Source organism: Symphalangus syndactylus, chromosome 8 (assembly GCF_028878055.3).
Source record: "Symphalangus syndactylus isolate Jambi chromosome 8, NHGRI_mSymSyn1-v2.1_pri, whole genome shotgun sequence".
Classification (NCBI taxonomy): domain Eukaryota; kingdom Metazoa; phylum Chordata; class Mammalia; order Primates; family Hylobatidae; genus Symphalangus; species Symphalangus syndactylus.
In genome coordinates, this window is record NC_072430.2 from 120,601,912 (window position 1) to 120,628,078 (window position 26,167).

At 44.4% G+C, this 26,167-nt stretch overlaps 1 protein-coding gene across 3 annotated transcripts in view; it reads right to left on the bottom strand.

Annotated features, from left to right (window-relative positions):
• The window catches only part of MREG (melanoregulin), a 73,408-nt gene extending 47,565 nt beyond the window's left edge, over positions 1–25,843 (bottom strand). The window contains exons 1-2 of one of the 3 annotated variants that reach the window (XM_055290549.2): positions 25,374–25,843; positions 8,731–8,890 (exon numbers count right to left, since the gene is read on the bottom strand). In XM_055290549.2, the coding sequence (XP_055146524.1) occupies positions 8,731–8,890; positions 25,374–25,468 (255 nt within the window). In that variant the 5' untranslated portion in view covers positions 25,469–25,843. Of the gene's footprint in view, positions 1–8,730; positions 8,891–9,335; positions 11,169–25,373 lie in introns of those variants that run through there. The other 2 variants (XM_055290550.2, XM_063645705.1) reach the window with 2 other exon arrangements.
• Positions 25,844–26,167: the final 324 nt, after the last annotated feature.

Genomic DNA, 26,167 nt, shown 5'->3' on the forward strand with positions numbered 1-26,167 from the left:
AACAAGAGTGAAACTCCATCTCAAAATAAAATAAAAAAAAGAAAGAAGAAGAAGAAGGAAGCACTATGAAAAGGATTATTTCAAATAATTTCATGCATAATTATCATCACATCTTCATGTTATTTATTTGACTGCCTGTCTTGGTAACAGAGTTCCTGTTCCTCTACAATCAAGCCTGATTTTATTTCCTAGGCAAGAGGAAGAGGTTATTACAAGATGGCTGAATAGGAACAGCTCCAGTCTGCAGCTCACAGTGAGATCAACTCAGAAGATGGGTGATTTCTGCATTTCCAGCTGAGGTACATGGCTCATCTCATTGGGACTGGTTAGAGAGTTGGTGCAGCTCACAGAGGGCAAGCTGAAGCAGACTGGGGCGTCGCCTCACAGAGAAAAGCAAGGGGTCAGGGAACTCCCTCTCTTAGCCAAGGGAAGCTGTGAGGGATTGTGCTGTAAGGAACGGTACGCTCCAGCCCAGACACTATGCTTTTAACATGGACTTCACAACCTGCAGACCAGGAGATTCCCTCATGTGCCTACGCCACCAGAGCCTTGGGTTTCAAGCACAAAAAAAGGTGGCCGTTTGGGCAGATACTGAGCTAGCTGCAGGAGTTTTTTTTCATACCCCAGCGGCAGTGGAACACCAGCGAGACAGAACCGTTTACTCCCCTGGAAAGGGGCTGAAGCCAAGAAACCAAGGGTTCTGGCTCAGCGGATCCCACTCCCATGGAGCCCAGCAAGCTAAGATCCACTGGCTTGAAATTCTCGCTGCCAGCACAGCAGTCTGAAGTCGACCTGGGACGCTTGAGCTTGGTCGGGGGAGGGGCATCCGCCATTACTGAGGCTTGGGTAGGTGGTTTTTCCCTCACAGTGTACACAAAGCCGCTGGGGAGTTTGAACTGGGCAGAGCCACCGCAGTTCAGCAAACCCAGAGTTTGCTATAAACCCAGTCTGTAGCCAGACTGCCTCTCTACATTCCTCTTTCTGGGCAGGGCATATCAAAGGCAGCAGCCCCAATCAGGGGCTTATAGATAAAACTCCCATCTCCCTGGGACAGAGCACCTGGGGGGAAGGGGTGGCTGTGGGTACAGCTTCAGCAGACTTAAATGTTCCTGCCTGCTGGCTCTGAAGAGAGCAGTGGATCTCCCAGCATGGTGCTCAAGCTCTGCTAAGGGACAGACTGCCTCCTCAAGTGGGTCCCTGACCCCTATGCCTCCAGAACTGGAGACACCTCCCAGCAGGGGTCAACAGATACCTCATACAGGAGAGCTCCTGCTGGTATTGACGGGTGCCCCTCTGGGCAAAACTTCCAGAGGAAGGAACAGGCAGCAATCTTTGCTGTTCTACAGCCTCTGCTGGTGATACCCAGACAAACAGGGTCTGCAGTGGACCTCCAGCAAACTCCAGCAGACCTGCAGCAGAGAGGCCTGACTGTTAGAAGGAAAACTAACGAACAGAAAGGAATAGCATCAATGTGAACAAAAAGAGCATCCACATAGAAACCCCATCCGCAGGTCACCAATATCAAAGACCAAAGGTAGATAAATCCACGAAGATGAGGAAAACCAGTGCAAAAAGACTGGAAAGTCCAAAAACCAGAATGCCTCTTCTCCTCCAAAGGATCACAACCGCTTGCCAGCAGGGAACAAAACTGGACAGAGAATGAGTTTGACAAATTGACAGACGTAGACCTCAAAAGGGGGTAATAGCAAACTTCTCCAACCTAAAGGAGCATGTTCTAACCCAATGCAAGGAAGCTAAGAACCTTGAAAAGAAGGTTAGGGGAATTGCCAACTACAGTAACCAGTTTGGAGAAGAACTGGTAAATGACCTAATGGAGCTGAAAACCACAGAAGAAGAACTTCATGAAGCATACACAAGTATCAATAGCCAAATCGATCAAGCGGAATAAAGGATATCAGAAATTGAAGATCAACTTAATGAAATAAAGCATGAAGACAAGATTAGAGAAAAAAGAATGAAAAGGAACGAAGAAAACCTCCAAGAAATATGGGACTATGTGAAAAGACCAAATCTACGTTTGTTTGGTGTACCTGAAAGTGACGGGGAAAATGGAACCAAGTTGGAAAATACTCTTCAGGATATTATCCAGGAGAACTTCCCCAACCAAGCAAGACAGGCCAACATTCAGATTCAGGAAATACAGAGAACACCAAAAAGATACTCCTCGAGAAAAGCAACTCCAAGACACATAATTGTAAGATTCACCAAGGTTGAAATGAAGGAAAAAATGTTAAGGGCAGCCAGAGAGAAACGTCGGGTTACCCACAAAGGGAAGCCCATCAGACTAAGCGGATCTCTCTGTAGAAACCCCACAAGCCAGAAGAGAGTGGGGGCCAATATTCAACATTCTTAAAGAAAATAATTTTCAATCCAGAATTTCATATCCAGCCAAAATAAGCTTCATAAGTGAAGGAGAAATATAATCTTGAACAGACAAGCAAATACTGAGAGATTTTGTCACCTCCAGGCCTGCCTTACAAGAGCTCCTGAAGGAAGTACTAAATATGGAAAGGAAAAACTGGTACTAGCCACTGCAAAAAACATACCAAATTGTAAAGACCATCAACACTATGAAGAAACTGCATCAACTAACAGGCAAAATAACCAGCTAGCATCATAATGATGGGATCAAATTCACACAAAGCAATATTAAACTTAAATGTAAATAGGCTAAATGCCCCAATTAAAAGACACAGACTGGCAAATGGGATAGTCAAGACCCATCAGTGTGCTATATTCAGGAGACCCATCTTACATGCAAAGACCCACATAGGCTCAAAATAAAGGGATGGAGGAATATTTACCAAGCAAATGGAAAGCAAAAACAGCAAGGATTGCAATCCTTGTCTCTGATAAAATGGACTTTAAGCCAAAAAAGATCAAAAAAGACAAGGAAGGGCATTACATAATGGTAAAGGGATCAGCGCAACAAAAAGAGCTAACTATCCTAAATATATGTGTATCCAATACAGGGGCATCCAGATTCATAAAGCAAGTTCCTAGAGACATACAAAGAGACTTAGAAAGAGACTTAGATTCCCACACAATAATAGTGGGAGATTTTAACACCCCACTGTCAATATTAGACAGATCAACAAGAGAGAAAATTAACAAGGATATACAGGAGTTAAACTCAGCTCTGGAGCAAGCAGACCTAACAGACATCTACAGAATTCTCCACCCCAAATCAACAGAATATACATTTTTCTCAGCACCACATCACACTTATTCTAAAATTGACCACATAATTGGAAGAACACTCCTCAGCAAATGCAAAAGGAAAGAAATCATAACAGTCTCTCAGACCACAGTGCAATCAAATTAGAACTCAGGATTAAGAAAGTCACTGAAAACCGCTCAACACATGGAAACTGAACAACCTGCTCTTTAATGACTACTGGATAAATAACAAAATTAAGGCAGACATAAATAAGTTCTTTGAAACCAATGCAAACAAAGACACAATGTACCAGAATCTCTGGCACCCAGGTAAAGCAGTATTTAGAGGGAAATTTATAGCACTAAATGTCCATAGGAGAAAGCAGGAAAGACCTAAAATTGACAACCTAACATCACAATTAAAAGAACTAGAGAAGCAAGAGCAAACAAATTCAAAAGCTAGCAGAAGACAAGAAATCACTAAGATCAGAACAGAACTGAAGGAGTTAGAGACACAAAAAAACCCTTAAAAAAAATCAATGAATCCGGGAGCTAGTTTTTTGAAAAGATTAACAAAATAAATAGACCACTAGCAAGACTAATAAAGAAGAAAAGAGAGATGAATCAAATAGATGCAATAAAAAATGATAAAGGGGAGATAACCACCGATCCCACAGAAATACAAACTACCCATCAGAGAATACTATAAACACTTCTATGCAAAGAAACTAGAAAATCTAGAAGAAATGGATAAACTCCTGGACACACACACCCTCCTAAGACTAAATCAGGAAGAACTCAAATCCCTGAATAGACCAATAACAAGTTCTGAAATTGAGGCAGTAATTAATAGCCTCCCAACCAAAAAAAGCCCAGGACCAGATAGATTCACAGCCGAATTCTACCAGATGTACAAAGAGGAGCTGGTACCATTCCTTCTGAAACTATTCCAAATGATAGAAAAAGAGGGACTCTGCCCTAACTCATTTTATGAGGCCAGCCTCATCCTGATACCAAAACCTGGCAGAGACACAACAAAAAAAGAAAATTTCAGGCCAATATCCCTGATGAACATCAACGTGAAAATCCTCAATAAAATACTGGCAAACTGAATCCAGCAGCACATCAAAAAGCTTATCCACCACAATCAAGTCAGCTTCATCCCTGGGATGCAAGGCTGGTTCAACATATGCAAATCAATAAACGTAATCCATCACATAAACAGAACCAATGACAAAAACCACATGATTATCTCAATAGATGCAGAAAAGGCCTTTGATAACATTCAACACCCTTTCATGCTAAAAACTCAATAAACTAGGTATTGACGGAATGTATCTCAAAAGAGCTGTTTATGACAAACCCACAGCCAATATCACACTGAATGGGCAAAAGCTGGAAGCATTTCCTTTGAAAACCGGCACAAGACAAGGATGCCCTCTCTCATCACTCCTATTCAACATAGTATTGGAAGTTCTGGCCAGGGCAATCAGGCAAGAGAAAGAAATAAAGGTATTCAAATAGGAAGAGAGGAAGTCAAATTGTCTCTGTTTGCAGATGACATAATGGTATATTTAGAAAACCCTATTGTCTCAGCCCAAAATCTCCTTAAGCTGATAAGCAACTTCAGCAAAGTCTCAGGATACAAAATCAATGTGCAAAAATCACAAGCATTCCTAAACACCAATAATAGACAGAGAGCCAAATCATAAATGAACTCCCATTCACAATTGCTACAAAGAGAATTTAATACCTGGGAATACAACTTACAAGGGATGTGAAGGACCTCATCAAGGAGAACTACAAAGCACTGCTCAAGGAAATAAGAGAGGACACAAATGGAAAAACATTCCATGCTCATGGATAGGAAAAATCAATATCGTGAAAATGGCCATACTGCCCAAAGTAATTTATAGATTCAATGCTATCCCCATCAAGCTACCACTGACTTTCTTCACAGAATTAGAAAAAACTACTTTAAATTTCTTATGGAACCAAAAAACAGCCTGTATAGCCAAGACAATCCTAAGCAAAAAGAACAAAGCTGGAGGCACCGTGCTATGCTACCTGACTTCAAACTATACTACAAGGCTACAGTAACCGAAACAGCATGGTACTAGTACCAAAGCACATACATAGACCAATGGAACAGAACAGAGGCCTCAGAAATAATGCCACACATCTACAACCATCTGATCTTTGACAAACCTGACAAAAACAAGCAATGGGGAAAGGATCTGCTATTTAATAAATGGTGTTGGGAAAACTGGCTAGCCATATGCAGAAAACTGAAACTGGACCCCTTCCTTACACCTTATACAAAAATTAACTCAAGATGGATTAAAGACTTAAACATAAGACCTAAAACCATAAAAACCCTAGAAGAAAACTTAGGCAATACCATTCAGGACATAGGCATGGGCAAATACTTCATGAATAAAACACCAAAAGCAATGGCAACAAAAGCCAAAATTGACAAATGGGATTCGTTAAACTAAAGAGCTTCTGCACAGCAAAAGAAACTATTATCAGAGTGAACAGGCAGCCTACAGAATGAGAGAAAATTTTTGCAATCTATCCATCTGACAAAGGCTAATATCCAGAATCTACAAGGAACTTAAATAAATTTATGAGAAAGAAAACAAACAACCCCATCAAAAAGTGGGCAAAGGATATGAACAGACACTTCTCAAAAGAAGACATTTATGTGGCCCACAAACATATGAAAAAAAGCTCATCATCACTGGTCATTACAGAAATGCAAATCAAAACCACAATGAGATACCATCTCACACCAGTTAGAATGGCTATCATTAAAAAGTCAGGAAACAACAGATGCTGGAGAGGATGTGGAGAAATAGGAACACTTTTATACTGTTGGTGGGAGTGTAAATTAGTTCAACCATTGTGGAAGACAGTGTGGTGATTCCTCAAGGATCTAGAACCAGAAATACCATCTGACCCAGCAACCCCATTATTGGGTATATACTCAAAGGATTATAAATCATTCTACTATAAAGACACATGCACATGTATGTTTATTGCAACACTGTTCACAAAAGCAAAGATTTGGAACCAACCCAAATGCCCATCAATGATAGACTGCATAAAGAAAATGTGGCCGGGCGTGGTGGCTCACGCCTGTAATCCCAGCACTTTGGGAGGCCGAGGTGGGTGGATCATGAGGTCAGGAGATCGAGACCATCCTGGCTAACACAGTGAAACCCCGTCTCTACTAAAAATACAAAAAATTACCCGGGCGAGGTGGCAGGCACCTGTAGTCCCAGCTACTGGGGAGGCTGAGGCAGAAGAATGGCGTGAACCCCGGGGGGCGGAGCCTGCAGTGAGTCAAGATCGTGCCACCGCACTCCAGCCTGGGCGACAGCGAGACTCTGTCTCAAAAAAAAAAAAAGAAAAAAAAGAAAAAAAAAAAGAAAGTGTGGCACATATACACCATGAAATACTATGCAGCCATAAAAATGGATGAGTTCATGTCCTTTGCAGGGACATGGATGAAGCTGAAAACCATCATTCTCAGCAAACTAACACAGGAACAGAAAACCAAACACCACATGTTCTCACTCATAAGTGGGAGTTGAAAAATGAGAACACAGGGACACAGGGAGGGGAACATCACACACCTGGGCCTGTCAGGGGGTGCGGGCCTAGGGGAGGGATAGCATTAGGAGAAATACCTAATGTAGATGACAGGTTGATGGGTGAGCAAACCACCATGGCATGTGTATACCTGTGTAACGTGCACATTGTGCAGATGTATCCCAGAACTTAAAGTATAATTTTTAAAAAAAGATGGAGAAGAGGAAGAAGGGGAAGAAGAAGGAGAGGAAGAGGAAGAAGAAGAAAAGAAGGAGGGGGAGGAGGAGGAGGAAGCTTCTGGAGGGCCCATCACACCAACCCCAAGGACTAGCGCAAAAAAGACACAATGGGCCACTTTAGAAGCTGTGCTTTTCGAGAGGGCTTTGTCGTTTATGTTCCTCTGCTGTCTTTTGAAAAGTAAAGATAAGTGGGAAGAAAGGTGGGAGCTCCTCCAGGGAGAACTGCCAAATTCAGCTTCAAATACCTTTTCCAGCTCCTTTCACATTTGCACGGGGCCCTGGTGAAAGAGAGAGACAGAAAAAGAGAAAGAGAGAAAGAGACACTATACATTATTTCCGTATTGCTGTTATTGCTTTGGGCAGAGTCAGGGAAGAAGAGGAAGAAAAGAGAAGAACTGACTCTGTTTTCAACTAGCAGAAACCTTAACTGGTTAATATAATACAGGAGTGTGAGAATTTGTTCTTTCCACTAAAGAGAAAACAAGGCCACGCATTGCCAATTATATGCTCAGAAAGGGCAGCCAGGGGGTGCAGTTCTCGGCAGCAGCAGGATTTATGACTTGCCTTCAGCGTTGCCCATCACAGAGGGGATTTTGCTGGGGACATGGGCAGCCAGAGGTAGTGGGTGCTTGGTCACTAGTGGGATGCTACACAGCAGCCACTGAAGGAGTCCCAGTCCACCCTTCCTCGGTCCTCAATAGCAGAGGCAACTGCCGGCCCTTCCCCCATCCTGTGATTCGCATCTCTAACCCCTCCAAAGCATCCAAGTGCCATCAGAATAAAAGGACCGGGACACATGGCACTTCTAAAAGTTATCACCTCCTGCTAAAATATGTTTTTTTGGGAAAAAAAAAAAAAGTTAGCAATTACCAAAAATAAAGAAACCTCGATAAGGAAAAGACAAGCTCCACAGCACCTCCACCTGCCCCTGGCCGCCAACGTACACACTAAACCCAACTATAAGTTTCCCTACCCTGCTCACTTCCTCTGTACAAAGAAGGATGGAGTGTATATTTAATACAGGTTTCTCCTCAGAGGTAGCTGATGAACACAGAAGTCAGGAAACCTAACTCAAACATGACTTTTCAAAGAAAGGAGAAAAAAAGTATGATCCTCTTTGCTGTTTTTTAACTTACAGAGTTCTCTCCTTTTTAATATTCTGGTGTTCTTAAATCAATCGCTTTGGATTTAGAGTTATTGCGAGGGTTCAAGTCTAATCACAAGAAGTATCTCAAATATATAGTGGATACACTGCTGTCTGATCAATATGCACAATTTAAGGACCTTTAAAGAGGGAAAAAAAACTAATTCAGGCTTCACTAATTCAAAATTAGTGATAATGCAAAGTACCCTTCAAACTTCAGTCTGAATCAAATAAGTGTGGCTTACTAAACAACTAGAAAGATTAGAGATGGACAGTTTAAGCCATTTAAGATGACAAACTATCTTCACACTCTTCAACAGCATTGCCTTGCATGTAATCTGTGCCATTAAGGTAGGAATTAGAAATGAGCCTTATCTCTATATCAAGCAGGTCAATCAAGACTAGCTATAATTAGCAACCAGTGATAATATATGCTGCTAAAATACCTGCCCTTCATTTCAAACATTTCATCCTTCATTCTTCTTGTTATTTCAAGGGGATCTTTCCGGAATTACTATTTTTTACTACATAGCATCATCTGCGCCCAGCAAGACGTCAAAATGTGCTCACCTCTGAGTCTTTGGCCTGCTGATTACGAATGACTATCAAATTGTACAGGGTTCTGTCGTCATCTGCCTCTGTGTGGGACACATCATGGGGCATACTCCATAAATTCTTCTCATCATCCCTCACCAGAGTTGCTCCAAATGAGGAATATGGATTGTTATCACTGTTGTATAAAAAAAGGAAAGATGGGGGTTTTATAATATATATAAAATGTTATATATCACATGCATACAACATACAATATCAATTAAAACTTATACTATGTCATATATCAATATATTGTCAAAAGGGTCTGAATTGTCTTTAATAATTAAGCATAACACAACAGAGCAGTAAAAACAAACCAAAAATATAAATAAATCACTTTAAAAAGAACAGAAAACAGATGTACCTGAACAGAGGTAATTACTACAGTTAAATATGAAATTCAGCACCGAGTACCCCAGAAGCTAAGACAACAAAGGAAATTCAGTTCTTTTTTTTTTTTTTTTTGAGACAGAGTCTCGCTTCATCACCCAGCATCACCCAGGCTGGAGTGCAGTGGCACGACCTCAGCTCACTACAGCCTCCACCTCTCAGGTTCAAGTGATTCTCCTGCCTCAGCCTACCGAGTAGCTGGGATTACAGGCGCCTGCCACCACGCCCAGCTAATTCTTGTATTTTTCATAAAGACAGGGTTTCACCATGTTGGTCAGGCTGGTCTTGAACTCTTGGCCTCAAGTGATCTGTCCACCTCGGCCTCCCAAAGTGCTGGGATTATAGGTGTGAGCCACCGCGCCCAGCCAGGAATAGAATTCTTGTGTGATTAAAAGAAGAAAACGATTAATATGAAAGGGTGAACGGTTGACTGCCTCTGAGTTCAAGGAAGCATAGTAAACTTGGAGAACAATGATATATAATAGCTATCAAATTCCTTATGCCAGGAAAATTAAGTAATAAACATGCATACCCAGAGACTTTCAATAAACAAGGCAGAATGTTGAGTGAGAATTTCAGTTGTCCCGTTCTGTACATTTGTTTTATGATTTATGCCTTATAAGGTGGTACCTGGGTGTGGACTTACAGAGAAGATTAGTGACACAGCATCACATCTGCGGCATGCCTGCACACAGCCCCAGTTAACTTCTGTAACCCCCAGTTGACTTCTGTGGGAAGGACAGGTAGGGGTCATACAGAAGCTATTCACTTCATCTAGTAATATGTATAAAGCACTGACCACATGCTAATCACAGGGCTCAATAAAATTGTGAGCAAAATAGACATCATCCCTGTCCTTGGACCTCACTAGAGTCTAGCATGGGAAACACATCAATGAATGATCACGTGACTATAAAATAAAAATTGTGTTAAGTGCCATTAAGTGGGAGCTCAGGAGGCCATGAGAACATATGCAAGCTGCTAAGAGAAAATCCTCATGAAGGCGGGCATCAGGTAGGCGTCATGAAGAAGAGGTGCTGGACCTTTAAGTGGAAAAACAAGAACAGAGGTGCAGGCAGGGGAAACAGCATCTTCAAAGGCCTGGGGTGGAAGGAAACAGGAAATGTTAAGATGTCAATATGGGATGCTTAGAAATTGGCACTAAGGAAATCTTGCAACAGGAAGCAAAGTGCCAGTCCCCAGATTGGGGTTCAGTAGCAGGAACCCACCCAGCTAGGGAGGGGCTCCAGCCCTAGAGTGATGAGGTACAGGTCAGACTGCCAATCACAGTCTCAAATTTTGGAAGACAGGGCCAGGCATGGTGGCTCACGCCTGTGATCCCAACACTTTGGGAGGCTGAGGCAGGTGGATCACCTGAGGTCAGGAGTTCAAGACCAGCATGGCCAACATGGCAAAACCCCATCTCTACTAAAAATACAAAAATTAGCCAGGTGTGGTGACACATGCCTGTAATCCCAGCTACTCGGGAGGCTGAGGCAGGAAAATCGCTTGAACCAGGGAGGCAGAGGTTGCAGTGAGCTGAGATCGCGCCATTGCACTCCAGTCTGGGTGGTAAGAGCAAAACTCCATCTCACAAAATTAATAATAATAATAATAATATTAATAATAATAATAATTGGGACAATAACCAGGGCCCACTTACAAAAACTAGGGCAAAAAGTGGGGACAGAATCTTGGAACCAAGGCTAGCAGGAGGCTAGCTACCTGAATCAGCATGGGGTTTAGAGACTGAATGTTCCACAGTGCTCCTGAAATCCTTGTGGCTGCAGGTCAGAAGTTTAGGGTCTAGAACTGAACAAAGTACCTGGCTGTATGGGGAAAGGTGCAGATGATGGGAAATCAGACACAGCTCAAGCACACTATGCTCAGAACCACTCTCTTTTTACTGATTGATACCACAAAAGCTAGAACACAGGCAGCCCCACAGCCTGAATCTTCCTAAGAATGATGAACCAGTGAAAGAGGAGGAAAATGATGCCTTTGGGCCCTGCCCATGTGAACTTTTTTTTTTTTTTTTTTTTTGAGACGGAGTCTCGCTCTGTCGCCCAGGCTGGAGTGCAGTGGCGCAATCTCGGCTCACTGCAAGCTCCGCCTCCAGGGTTCACGCCATTCTCCTGCCTCAGCCTCTCCGAGTAGCTGGGACTACAGGCGCCAGCCACCACGCCTGGCTAATTTTTTTGTATTTTTAGTAGAGACGGGGTTTCACCATGGTCTCGATCTCCTGACCTCGTGATCCGCCCGCCTTGGCCTCCCAAAGTGCTGGGATTACAAGCGTGAGCCACCGCGCCCGGCCATGAACTTTTATGAGCATGTCAAATTCATTCATTTCATTCATTCCATTGTTTGTTTATTCGACAAATGTGGAATAAATGCCTGCTGTATACTGAGTACTGGGCTGGGTGCCATGGGCACATGAAGATAAATAGGACATTGTCTCTGCCCTTAACATAACTATAATGCAATGAGATCAGTACTTTTTTTTATAAAAAAGTATACACAGATTGTTGTAGGAACAAACAGGAAGAAGTGATATGTTATATATGATGAGAAGGAAGTTCAAGAACTAACCAGACCTCAGGACTGAATTAGGCTTCCACCAGGAAGAGAAACAAGGGCAGAGTTATTCCCTGTAGAAGGATCAGCTCAAGCCAAAACAGTATATGGAGGCTTCAGGAGCCCACAGGGTTGGGGAATCAAAGTATCCTGCATGACTGCAGCACGTGGTGTGTGGAGCAAGGAAAATGGAGGGACATGAAGAAGAAAAGGTAATGTGGGGGTCAGACTAAAAGTAGTGCTGGCGTCCAAGCTTCATTCTGTGAACTGCAACATTATCAATAGGATTTTGAGCCATGTCAGGTCTGGATTTTAGAGAAATAACTCTGGGTGAAGGAAGAACAAGAAGATGGCTTAGGAGGGTGTCACAATCAACTGTCACACGGGGGTAGGTGTAATTTTCAAGCCATGCTCTTTGAGGTCCTGGTGTCAGGGGGCCTTGGGACCACAGTGGGGCAGGAGTAGAGAAAGAGATGGGCAGGGCTTCTCTGGAAGAGATAAAAAGAAGCCCACGAACCAACCACAACCAGAGCAACTTCTCCATTCAAATAGTCTTTGTTAGAACTAGAAGGAAGATTGTTTGAGGTACAGGAAAAATGGGGTTCTACTGCTAAACAAATACATAATTTTGAACATTCTGATATTATGATTCAGATAAAAGTAAGCGAGGCTGAGAGCAAGGGAAATAGCAGTGAGAGTGGAAATGAGGACCGATTCCAGCAGCATCGGAGAGGGAGTGACAGCAGCCCATGGTGGGAGGCACAGAGGTACCAGCAAAGGTGATGCCTTTAACTGCAACACATGGAGCAGAAGCCAAGGCTGACATTATGAGCCTGCAAGATGTTCAGGGAGATGTCAGGGATCTGGGTTTAGGAGCGAGGACAGGGCAAAGATCTAGATGTGGGAGCAATACACAGCATTTCATGGCATCACAGAAGCAGGTCAGAGAATCAGAAGAACGGACTTAGGGGATTAGGAGAGGGAAGAGAATAGGTGAGTCAAGAAAGAGAGATCAGGCAGGACAAAGAGGAATTCCAAAGAGCAGGTGGACACCAGGGAAGTGTCAATAACATGAAAGATGCTGACTCCAATTTCTTTCTGCAGCCAATGATATGCAACCACCGCATAATATATTCAGGGCTTGAGCCAAGGGCTCCTGCATTCCACCCCTCACGTTACACAAGCATCTAAGGTAAGAAGGATGGGTGGCATTGGCCCACTTTGCAGATAGGGACAAGAATACTGCAGTGTTTGACTTCTTCTGGGCCAGGCAGCCAGCTGACAGTCCCCCCAACATGAGTTCCTGGGTGGGGATCTCAGAGCAGCCACTGTCATATAACTCAACATCCAAATGCTGTGACAGGGATGCACTCACAGTGAAGCAGCTCAGATAATGACTACCTGTGTGGATGCTCCCTGTACAAACCAGCACATTCCCCTGTGGCTTGTCCCCAGGATGCACTCTCCTTGAGTCACCCAGACCTGGCACAGAGCTTCCACCAACAGCTGCAACCATGGCTTCCAACATCACAATAATTGCACCTCCAGAGCAATGAAACCCTGGTACTTCTCCTGACATCGGTCTTCCATCTTCCCCCAGATGTGTTTCATTTCTATGTCTTGTCTCCTCAACAGGTGGGTCAGTTCCTATAGGGCAGGGGTTGTATCCAGTATTTCTTCTACATTTCTACATTTCTTCCCCACATCACATAGCAGGGTCCTAGGACACAGCAGTTGCCTTAAAAGTACTTGTTGAATGCAACAAACTGTGCTGTGATCCCAATCTGCTGAAGGAAATCCCAGACATAAGTCATGGTTACTGCCTTTTAAAAATTTCCCTAAAGCAGGAGCTTTAGAAAGGAGCCAGTATGTGCCTGAAAAATCAGTAAAAATAACATTAGACCGTGAATAATCTAGCCACCTTTTACTTTACTAAGCCACAATTTATTTTTCCTATTTTAAAATGACGATCTCAGCTGCCTCCCTGGCCAATTCCCAACCCTCTCACAACCTCTGTCTCTGTCTCTCTGTCCCTCCTCTGTCTAGCTGTCTCTGTCTCTCTTTCCTCTCTCTTGCTCTCTCACTATCACTTCTTTTCCTGTTTGTTTATTTCTCCTCTCCTCTCTCTAGCTGTCACTGCATCTCTGTCTTTCCTCTTTTTCTCGCCTATCACATCCATCCACACACATACATGCATGACTTCAGCCAGCATAAAACACTAGGCTCTCATCTTTAATCTACAAGCCCAAGTAAAGCTCTATAGGAAGGTCAACCCCAGCCTGTTTAGAAGTACCCACGTCTACAGAAGGTGAGTGCCTCCTGGGTTCTCACCATATCTAGCCCTGCCCTAATTAGAAGCAGTGTTCCCCTAACGAGCCTCCAACTCTGCCTAGCCACTGATGTTCAGGGGATGATGTAAATCAGGAAAGAGAACCAACCGCTGTGCCCCTAGACCGGCAATGCCTCCCAGCAGTGGGATTCTCTGCGACCTCCTGGGCCCTCCCCAGCAGGATCTGACTTGCTCGTGGCTACGAAGCAGCCTCCTCCACTCTGCCCACTCCCTCTCCAGACCCAGACCTGGCTCCTGCTAAGTTCTTATTCAGTAATTACAAGGTTTCTTTGGGGCATAGCAAAGGTGGGGTGCCACTGTTAAATAAATAAAGAACTTTTTTCAAAATACTGGTGAAAATGCGCAGGGGCTGTGAGCTCATTCAGCAGTGTCAGAAGCATCTGTGAGAGTTGGCCTGGCTCACCAGATCCTGGGTCCCGTTTTCTGGTCCTGCCCCTTTCACTCCTGCACAGCCACCAGGTCAAGGTATCAAGCCACATTGTTTTAAAACTTTTAACGCTTTGGACAGAGAAACTAGAACAGAGAGAAGCCTATAGCAAATGGCATAAAGAGAAGCAACTTTGGAACCTCTATGTATCCCAGACCATGAAGGGCTCTGGGGCCTGTGTCAAGAGAATTTAGTTCAAATGCCCAGGGGTCTGGGCCTGAAAACCCCTGGGAAGACAGATGGGGGGAAACAGACCATAAGTCAGAAGCTTCCCTTTCTCTTCCTCCCCCATATCATGAGTTCTAAAAGGCTCTAAAGAAAGTGAGAGTGGTTGTTCTTCCCCTAGCCACCATCTGCTGATGATAAATATTTTATTAACATCAGGCATTTGAGAGGTGGCTCTGATGTTACATACTAAGCTGCTTTTACTCTCAAAAGGTAGGGTAAGAGAAGTCTCAGATTTCACCCTTAATCCCACCCAGGGGCTCAAGACCCAATCAATCCAGTCTTTTCTTTCAATATGATCTATAGCTAAAAAAGAGACAAAGGTTTGTAAATACTAACTTCTGCCTGGGGATATGGCTGCAAAGTGCTAGTCAGCATTGAAGCTGTTTACCAAGAGTTCCTCAGGATTCCTCACTACTAACAAGGGCTGCATGTAAAAGACCTTAGAGGGCTCCACAAAATACAGTGCACACAGGCTGGCTGCCGACACCAGCAGTTCCAGTGACTTTACTGCTCTCCCCACAGGCCATGTGGCAGTGGCCACTAGCTTAAGACTGAAACTCTGAAAAAGCAAAGAAAGAAAATCTCCAGTCAACAGCAATCAATGGTCCAGTAAAACAGGCTGCCAGGTCCATGCCCTTGACACTCACAGACTTTTGGTCTGATTTCCTGCTAGGAAGTCGCTGGCCTGCTGAGCTTGTGTTGTCTGTGAGACATCCCAGCGGAGATGGGTCTGCTACCCGCCTGGCTTCAAGACTTCCCTTCTTCCCTCTATTGAGACTTCCCTGGGATGGAGCGGGTGAACCAAAGACCTTCTCCCTCTCCATCCTCGCCTTGCTTCCCTCCTCGCACTCCTTCTTTGTCTTTCCTTCAGTCCCTCCTTTCTCCCTCTCCTCTTTTCTTTCTTTCTTTTTTCTTTCTTCCCCCTCTCTCTTCCTCTCCTTTCTTTGTTTCTCTTTCTCCCTTTCCTTCTCTTTCTCTCTTCTCTCTTTCTCTCCCTCTCCTCCTCTCTCTTTTTCCTTCTCATTCCCTCTTTCCTTCTCTCTCTCTTTTCTCTCTTTCTACCTCTCCTTTGTTCTTTCCAATACTGGCTTTTTCTTACCTAGTTGATCCAGTGTTTAAATACGTCTTATCCCCAAGTTTATTTCTTATTTTTTTAATTTATTTTTTATTTTTTGAGACAGAGTCTTGCTCTGTTGCCCAAGCTGGGGTACGGTGGGGCGACTGTTCCATTGGTTCCAGCGCTTTCCTCAGCACTCGCCACCTACACTCATGACCTCCTTCAACCCCAGAGATGTGACCTGCCTCAGTGTGAAGGAAGAAAAGCCCTGGGCACCCCTTTCCTGGCCTCCCACTCTGATGTGCTCCTACCATTTGGGCTTTCTATTCTCACGCTGAGGCAGAGCCCTATATGATGCTGCTTCACACATCTGTGCCCTGCATTCAAGACTTGAAGACGGTCCTGACAGGCACCCTGTGAAGCAAGCACTGTTATGTCATCCAGCTGAGGAAACACGAGGGCTCAGGAAGAAGACCCAGTCCTTGGTGTCTCCTCTGCTTTCATTCACACCTGGTCACTTCATCTAGTGCCGTGCCTTTAAACATCATCTACCTGAGGAAGATTCCCGAATCGGAATCCCCAGCTCAGTACTCTTTCCCAAATTTCAAATTTCCCATCTCCGCTGGGATGTCTCACAGACAACACAAGCTCAGTGTGGTCCCGACCAAGCACCTGATCTTCCCGCTAAACCCATCCACAGGCTCCCCACTCAGATGATGGCAACTCCATCCTTCCCATTGCTCAGGCCAAGACCCTTGATGGCATCCCCCACTCCCTCATCCCCTATATCCTATCCATCAGAAAATCCTATTGGCTCCACATTCAAAAAATATCCACCTCTACCACTACACCCTGAGCCAAGGCTTCTTATGTTTTGCATAAGAATTTCTACAGTTGTCTTTTTTACCCAGCTATTTCTTTCTATTCTTAACACAACAGCCAAAGTGATCCTTTTAATATGTAAATCAGATCATGTCATCCCTCAGCTCAAAACCTGCCAGTGGCTAACCCATTTGGCCTAGAGGATAAGCCAAAGTCCTGCAGTGGTCCACAAGCCTGCAGTGACAGTCCGACCACCCTGCAATCTTCAGTTCCCTGAACCCATTAGTCAAGTCACACTCTGACCTCAGGGCCCTTGCACTGGCTGATCTCCATCTGCCTAGAATGTTTTTCTCCTGACAGCCACGTCCTCACTCCTCCCTCTCCTTCAAGTCTTTGTTTAAACACCACCTCCTCAACAAGGCCTGCTCTGACCAACCTATTTAAAATTGCAAACATGCTCCCTCCCTTGCTCTACTTTTGTTTCCTACACACTTATTTATCTCCTAGTTTACTTATTATGTTTACTGTTTATTGTGCTCCCCAACACTACCACCACCACCACTAGAACAAAAGCCATGAGGACAGGGATCTGTATCTATTTTGCTCAGTGATGTATCGCACGTGCTTAAAACAGTGCCTGACAGGAGAATCACTTGAACCCGGGAGGCAGAGGTTGCAGTGAGCACAGATCATGACAATGCACTCCAGCCTAAATGACAGAGTTAGACTCTGTCTCAAAAACAAAAACAAACAAAAAAAAACAGTGCCTGGCACATAGTAAATGCTCAATAAATATTTGCTGAACCAATGCACTCTTGTTTCCCAAGTTCACAAGGCTGTAAACTGTAGAGATGAGTATGACTCTGTGCCTTCAAGCTCACAGACAAGCTCCTAACATTTTTTTTTAGCTGTTTAAATTTATGAAAACTGGCCTTACAGTCTTGTGGGAGGAAGCAGATGATAAGCACATATGTTTATGTCAAGTGGCATTCAGGACTATAAAGAAATACATAGTGAGTAAGGGACACAGTGAAAGGTGGGGCACTGTTTTAAGAGAGTGGTCAGGGAAGAATGTTCTGATAAAATGACTTTGAGCAGAGATCTAAATAAAGTGAAGGAGTTATCCACACAGAAAACTAGAGAAAGAGTCTTCAAGGCAGGGCAGGCAGGACGTGCAAAGGCCCTGAGGCAGGGGTGTGGGTGGTATATTTGAGGAACCAGGGGGAGGCCAGTATGACTGAGGGATGAATAATTAATTTCACCTTATATGCTGACTTTAAACCATACTTAATAGCCCCAAACTGGAAACCACCCAAAAGTCCACAAACAGTAGAACAGGGGAACAAAATGGAATACACTCTAAAGCAATAAGAACCATGAACAAGGCTACACACAACAACACGGAGGAATCTCACAAAGCTCCACCAACAAAGTGAGTTCTATGAGAACACACAGTTTGATCCCGTTTATGCAAAGTTTAAAGGCAGGCAAAACAAAAGTACATCTTTAAAGTGCACACATAGGTGGGAAAGCTAGAAGTCTAGATATGATCAAGGAGAAGATAAGGGGCTGGCAATAGCTATCTCTTGCCATGGGAGGTGGTTACAAGAGTATTCACTTTCTAGTTATTCTTTTTTTTTTTTTTCGAGACAGGATCTAGCTCTGTCACCCAGGCTGGAGTGCAGTGGCACAGACTTGGCTCACTGCAGCCTCTGCCTCCCAGCTTCAAGTGATTCTTCTTCCTCAGCCTCCAGAGTAGCTGGGATTATAAGTGTCGCCACCACACCAAGCTAATCTTTTTGTATTTTGAGTAGACAAAGGGTTTCACCATGTTGGCCAGGTTGGTCTCGAACTCCTGACCTCAAGTGATGCACCCGCCTCGGCCTCCCAAAGTGCTGGGATTACAGGTGTGAGCCAACCGCGCCCAGCCTGTAGTTATTCTTTATACTGAACATATTTGTGTATGGTTTTTTGTCTGTAATATCACACATTGGAACACAAGGTTTTAAAAGATTTTTGTAAAAAAAAAAAAAAGCTAAGTAAGAGCCAATTCAGGACAGTGTCAAACAGTCCAGGGGTTCTTTAGTTGCACACTATGTCACCAAAATTATTTCCTAAAAGGACACAAAAGAATAGAGTGCATGGTATATAACTGTCACAAAACAAAGATTTATTAACCAGACTAAAATGACTTCAGTTGCTAACAGAATAAACTATTTTACCCAGCATTTAAGCAGAGTTTACTTTTTAAACATAGGTGGTGTAGTGATAAGATCACTTCAAGATTCTAGAGAATAAAAAGTTCCAGGAAACTCTCACATGATGTGTAGGAGAAAGAAATTTCATCTTCTCGGGAACTTCCAATGGCACTGAGACTGACTAATGCAAGTCACAAAAAGAGAAGAGGGATGCTGTGGCTTTCCGGGGAAGAAAACCTTTAAAAGTCATCCTTGTGAATTTTGGACAGCTAACTTCTTATAAAGAGCATGCCTCCTACTCATTGGGCCTAAAGCCCAGTCCCTGGGACAGCACTCATGCACCTCTGGCCCTCCCCTATCACTGCCCTGTCTTTCAAGAAGGCAAAAGTGCCAGGCTTGCAATGGGAATCTTCCAGCCAGGGCACTTTCCTCCAGTAAAAACCCTTTGTGCCCCTGCAGAAACTTCCTGTGAATCATTGTCTGGCCCCAGAGCTACCGGCTTTGCAAACTGCAGGTTTCTGCAGGAAGCCACAGATGAGGTGTGCCAATCTTCCCAATCTGCTCAGAGACCTGGCTCCGGAAAACCCAATAGTATGTGGTGGGAAAAAAGTCAGGCCATCTGGGCCCCGGTCTGAGAAATCTCACTGACATAAACATACTTGTCAACACTTTCTAAAAGCCCTTCCAACGGGGAGAAGACGATTTGGTCAGCTCCAAGGTCATGTGAGTCCACACTGTAAAATGAAAAACTCTACAAATGTAAAAGATTATTATACTTCTAGAGTTGGTGGTGATTCCCTTTTACATGTGTGAGCCCTCCCTTACCCCCACCCTTCTTTCCCACTGGCACCTGGTTTCCCTAGCCTGGATGCAGGAAAAGGCCCAGTGTTTCTGGAGTCCGGGCTATAACAATTCAGGGAAAGATTCAAACTCCAAACACAACTTCTAACACACACCACATAAGCAGCTAGTTCCACACCTCTCTGCACACCAGAAGGGCTCTGCTCTTTCTATGGCATTGAAATCTACTAGCATATGAATCCCAGTTCCACCACATGTGCCTCTAAGCAAGTTACTGAAGTTCTCTGTGTCTCAGTTTCCTCAGTGGCCAAATGGGGATGGTGGACATAATTACAGCCAATCCTCATTATTTGCAGATTCTGCATTTGCAAATTCGCCCACTCATCAAAATTTACCTGTAACCCCAAAATCAATACCAGTGATGTTTCCAAGGCCATTCGTGAACATGCTTAGAGTGGCAAAAAATTTAGAGTTGCCTGAGACGCACAGCCCCAGCTGAGGTCAAAAGGCAAGACTCAGTCTTCTTGGTTCAGCTCTCAGATTGGAAACAAGCGTCCTTTTTGTGATCACTTAGCAACATTTTATTTATTTATTTATTTATTTATTTATTTAGAGATGGAGTCTCGCTCTGTCACCCAGGCTGGAGTGCAGTGTCTCAGTCTTGGTTCACTGCAACCTCCGCCTCCCAGGTTCGAGTGATTCTCCTGCCTCAGCCTCCAGAGTAGCTGGGATTACAGGCATGTGCCACCACGCCCAGCTAATTTTTGTATTTTTAGTAGAAACGGGGTTTCAGCACGTTGGCCAGGCTGTTCTCATACTGCTGACCTCAAGTGATCCACCTGCCTTGGTCTCCCGAAGTGCTGGGATTACAGGTGTGAGCCACCGCACCCAACCCCCACTTAGCGGCATTTTTTTTTTTTTTCCTTTTTTGTACTTTTAGCTGGCAATTTCACTGTTTAGAATATCTCCCAAAGTGTAGTGCTGAAGTGCTAACATACATGTTGGATAAGCTTCACTCCAACCTGAGATATAGGGTGTTGGCCGTGAGTTCAATGTTGATAGATCAACAATATATATTAAATAAGGTGTCTTTAGGCAGAAACACATAAAACAAAGTTATGTATTGATTGGTTGACAGGGATCTAATCCTGCCATCGGCTCACAGGAACCTAACCCTGTATTTCCCCTAAGAACAACGGTTCAGTATTCACTAATTCAGTGTTCAAGTGACTTTACAGAACCTAACTACCACAGACAACAAGAATCAGCTGTGCTTCATAGGGCTATGGTGGGGATTTCATTAACAGATATAGAAGAAACGGTTTAGTTTGAGTCACGCTGCTTGGGGCAGAGACTGAGTTGAGGAGGAAAGCGTCTCTGACAGGGGAGTTCATCTTCCCTGCCCTCATGCTCCTGATCCTGTACAGATTGGGCTTAGTGCTTGTGACAGACTAGGCACTGTTGTAAATGCTTTGTATCTGTGGGCCATTCAGGAAAATTCAGTTTGTTTTGAATTTGGCCCACACCCGAAGGCCCTGATCAGTTCCTTTTTAGAATGATCCTTTGTGTGGGCACAAAACAGTCATCTAGAGCAAACTCAGATTTTATTTTACTTTTCCCTCCCAGGAATTCAGGCACTGTAGAAAAATAAAACAGTGACGTCTGTCCATTCATTGCCTGCAGAGGGCATCAAGTTTGTTATCATGAATGGAAGCTGCAGGTGGGCATCGAGATGAACAAGGAGCAAAACAGATTTGGAAGCTCATTATATGGTCCACTTGGGTGGCTTAAGAGAGAGCCACACATAAAATCATAGCTATCGTTGTTCATTCTTTCCATTTCTTCTTTTGCTGTTGAAAAATCAGACAGATTGTAACGATGTTTGATTATCAGTTAACAGCTAATAGAAATTAGAGAGTAACAATTGTACTTCCCTGAAAAAGTTCAAAGCAACTCTTGTGAAAGATCCCTCGGTGCATGACATTCACTCCACAGCCAGCTTCTCTGTGTTCTGATTCAGCATCTCCCAGGCCTCTGATGTCTGTATTAGATCATACATGGCAGTAGGCTCCATGGTGCCAGAAGACCTGAGCATCTTTCTCCTTAAAGGTGACTGCAGCTGTGCCTCCAGGAACACAAACATGCTCAGGAGAATCACATGTTCAAGCAATTCTCCTGCCTCAGCCTCCCAAGTAGCCGGGATTACAGGTGCCCGCCACCACACCCGGCTGATTTTTTTTATTTTTAATAGAGACGGGGTTCACCATGTTGGCCAGCCTGGTCTCAAACTCCTGACCTCAGGTGATCCGCCTGCCTCGGCCTCCCAAAGTGCTGGGATTACAGGTGTGACCCACTGCACCTGGCCTCAGGTAGATTTTTATATGGCAAGAGCATGCTCCTATCACTGATGGAAGAAAGCCATGCTACAAAAGTGAAATAATTACCAATGCTTTCGGCTCACACATCTTTCCAAAAGTACTCTGTAATGGGCTGAATAGTTTCCCCCCAAAAGATATGTCCAAGTCTTAATCCCCAGTCGCTATAATTATGACCTTATTTGAAAACAAGGTCTTTGCAGATGTAATTAAGTCAAGGATCTTGAGATGAAATCATCCTAGGTTTTAGGGCAGACCCTAAATCCAATCACTGGTGTCCTCATAAGAGAAAAGAGAGGGAGGGAGATTTGAAACACAGAGGAGAGACACATCAAAGATGAAGGGAGGCAAAGACTGAAGCTGTGTGGCCACAAGCCAAGGAACACTGGAAGCGACCGGAAGCTGGAATCAGTGAAAAATGATTCTCCCCTAGACCCTTTGGAAGGACCGTGGCCTGGCCGAAACATTGATTTCAGACTTTTGGCTTCTAGAACTGTGAAAGAATAGATTTCTCTTTTTTTTTTTGAGATGGAGTCTCGCTGTGCCGCCCAGGCTGGAGTGCAGTGGCGCCATCTCGGCTCACTGCAAGCTCTGCCTCCTGGGTTCACGCCATTCTCCTGCCTCAGCCTCCTGAGTAGCTGGGACTACAGGCGCCCGCCACCACACCCGGCTAATTTTTTGTATTTTTAGTAGAGACAGGGTTTCACTAAAGAGACGGGGTTTCATCCTGGTTAGCCAGGATGGTCTTGATCTCCTGACCTCGTGATCCGCCTGCCTCGGCCTCCCAAAGTGCTGGGATTATAGGCGTGAGCCACCGAACCCGGCAGATTTCTCTTGTTTTAAAAGCCACCACGTTTATGGGAAGTGGTGGTGGCAACCACAGAAAACCAGTGATTACATACTCCAAGTATTTCTTTTAATTAATAAGATGAAATTTTAAACCAAAAGTCACTCACTATTTTACAGACAAATGATCAATGATCGGCCGGACGCAGTGGCTCACGCCTGTAATCCCAGCACTTTGGGGAGATCGAGGCAGGCGGATCATGAGGTCAGGAGATCGAGACCATCCTGGATAACACGGTGAAACCCTGTCTCTACTAAAAATACAAAAACTTAGCCAGGTGCAGTGGCCGGCACCTGCAGCCCCAGCTACTCGGGAGGCTGAGGCAGGAGAATGGCGTCAACCCAGGAGGCAGAGCTTGCAGTGAGCCGAGATCATGCCACTGCATTCCAGCCTGGGCAACAGAGCAAGACTCCGTCTCAAAAAAAAATACATAGTGATGATTGTTCCTCAACTTTGTGAATATACTAAAAACTACTGAATTGCATACTTTAAAAAATGTTTAAATCAACTAAAAAAAAGTTTTCAGATCCAATCTTCAGATGCCTTATACAGGAAAGAACCTGCAGGTACCCATATACACACACGCCACTGCTCCACGTATCCATTAATAAGCTGTTCTTCCAAAATATTGTTATAAGGAAATGGTGCCAGAATGACATTAAACCACATGAGACCAGTCCACTCATACCCACATGCTCAGAATAACAATGATAATTAATAACTACAATTTATTGAGTGTTAACTATGTGTCACACTCTATACTAAGCACTTTATATGTATTATCGCCTTTCATCTCTCATGGCAACTCTTTGAAGTATGTATTATTATCATTCCCATTTTACAGATGATGAAATTGAGGCACAAATAATTTTAATAACTTGTGCCAGGTTACCCAGTTGGGTGAGCAGACTCATTCCAGGCAACCTGATTCACAAGCCCTATGCTATTCCGCTCCAATTGATCATGGGGCTTCTTAAAATCACATGCAAAATTCACTGACTTGTATTCACTGGATAGAAGCCAAGACAGGAGAGGGTCTAGATTTTAAAACAACCAGAACTATTAACTGAAACAGCAATCCTGGACAGAAAATTGGAAATACTCAAGCCCCTGAGGTTGAAACTAAGCTCAAGTCTGTATTTCACGTTACTAAGAGCCCTGACAAGTTCAGCGTATAACCTAAGCATAAAATTGTAGATTGTAGTTACCCACTACCTATTAGATTAGAGATAGATTATTCCATTTCTCCCTACGCACAATAATCTAAAAATATAAGTGGGAGTGCCATTGACAAGAGCAATCAAAAACACTGTGTATTTTGTGTATGACTTTATATGTATAATATACATGAGTTACATGTTTATATACATGTGTGCTTACCAAACAGCGAGGAGTAGATGGTAATTTCTAAGTCCTACATCCTAGAAGAGGAAGATGGATAAGGGCAAAGTAATCAAAGAAGATTGCTTGAGAAGGCCTTGAAAATAGCTTTTGGGAAGGAGGAGCAAGGATAAAGGTCACCACCTGAGGGAGGGTTGGAGCGAATGAGTGGATTATTCCCACGGCCGCAAGGAGTGTACACTGTTTAATGTACTGGAAAATCAGAGTGGACAGGCAGGAAGGGGTTATATAAGATCTCCAAAGTCAAGGGGGTGTTTGGACTTGATAGAGTAAGAAAAGGTAAACCATTCCTTAGAAAAAGTTGTGCAAGCTGTATTACGTGAGTTTCATACTTAAAAAGAAAGAAACCCTGGCTTTAGTATTTGCTTACTCAACCCTGGAATTCCACCTGAAATACTGTTTCCTAATTCCATTTTAAATATTCTGTTTCTGTCATGTCTACCCCTGAGGCATGACCTAGTCCAGCCTCAATTTCAGCAAACTCAGGATAGAAAATCATTGCTTAAAATCACAGCCCTGAACAAAACTGGGCTGGTATGGTCTCTTCACAAAGCCTCTTAGCTTATTGCTAATGAGCATTACATTTCCTCACACTTCATAGCTTAACCTGTAATGAATCAACATCCTAGTGAATAGGCTGCCCCTTGATTAAACAAGCATTTTTTTCATGTGAAAAGTATTTCCTTGTACTCAGTCACTGGAATCGTCTTCTTTGGGTAATAAAATTGAATGAGAAATAGACAACTTTTTTTGCTGAGTGGCACAGAAATCCACAGTCGCCCGTTTCACTGTAGTATACCGATCAAATACCCAGTCACAGTTGTATTTTATCAGACCCCTATGGAAACTTCTGATCAACTTCTCTCCCTTACTTCCCTGCCCAGGCAGGACACCCGAATTCTCCGCACTTTGCACAGACATCCAGCTGGGTCTCGGGTGTCTCCGAAGATTTGTGCTTTTCGGCAAAAATCTTACTCAAGGAACAAACCCAAAACATCCCATAAGGAACCAAGGGGCTGAGATGGCGCCTCCGCGTGCCCTTCCAGCAAGCCCACCTCCCCAACTCACACAAGCACACAGGTGTCCACGCTCTCGGCGCCCGGCTGCAGCCCAAGTAAGCCCAGATCCCGGCCCGGGCGGCGCACTCACCTGACGAGGGGCTCCTTCTCAGGCAGGGCGCGCTCCTCCAGGCACTCGCACCGGCAGCAGCAGCACACGGTCCTCAGCCAGTCCCTCAGCCCCATAGAGAGCGAGGGCCCCCACCGGCGCCGGGAGCCTGGGGCCGAGTCGCCGCGGCGAGCGATCGAGGCTGGGGCGCGGCCACCGGGCTGGCGTCCAGGTGCGGTGACAGCGGTAGCCCGGGCGTCGCCGGCTGGTCCGCGCACATCACGCCGCGGCCGGGGACGCGGGAGAGGGCTGCAGGCCGCGCGCCCTCCTCTACTTGCGTTTTGTTTGGGGCGTGAGTTTTCTTGGGGCTTTTTTCCTCCTCTTTTAATTCCCCGAGCGCAATTTGGGGCGCATGCGTCCCCGAGACGCCCCGCTGCCGCCCTCTAAGGGGGAAGTAGGGACTCCTGCCAGTCCTCAAAATCCCAGGGCACCGCAGGCTGGCAGCCGGGCTGGGGGAGGGCGGGGAGGGGAAAGCCCTGGAGCCACAGAGCACGAGATTGGGCTGAATCTATTCATACCTTTTATTGGCTTCAATGCGCGAGGAAATTAAAGATCCTCCCCCACCCCCACATGCCTTCAAAGCAGAGTTTTGGGCATGTTTTTGATGTCAGCTCCACAAGAGTAAAAGTTACCAAATAAGCATGGATTGATGCATATCGACGTAGGGTTTTTTTTTAATAATATATTTACAGTGATTTGAAAAATTGTTTTCAAACCTCCTAGTCCTTAAGTAGCCCCTATTTGTGAGACAACCACTTGTGAGTTTCCAGAGCTAT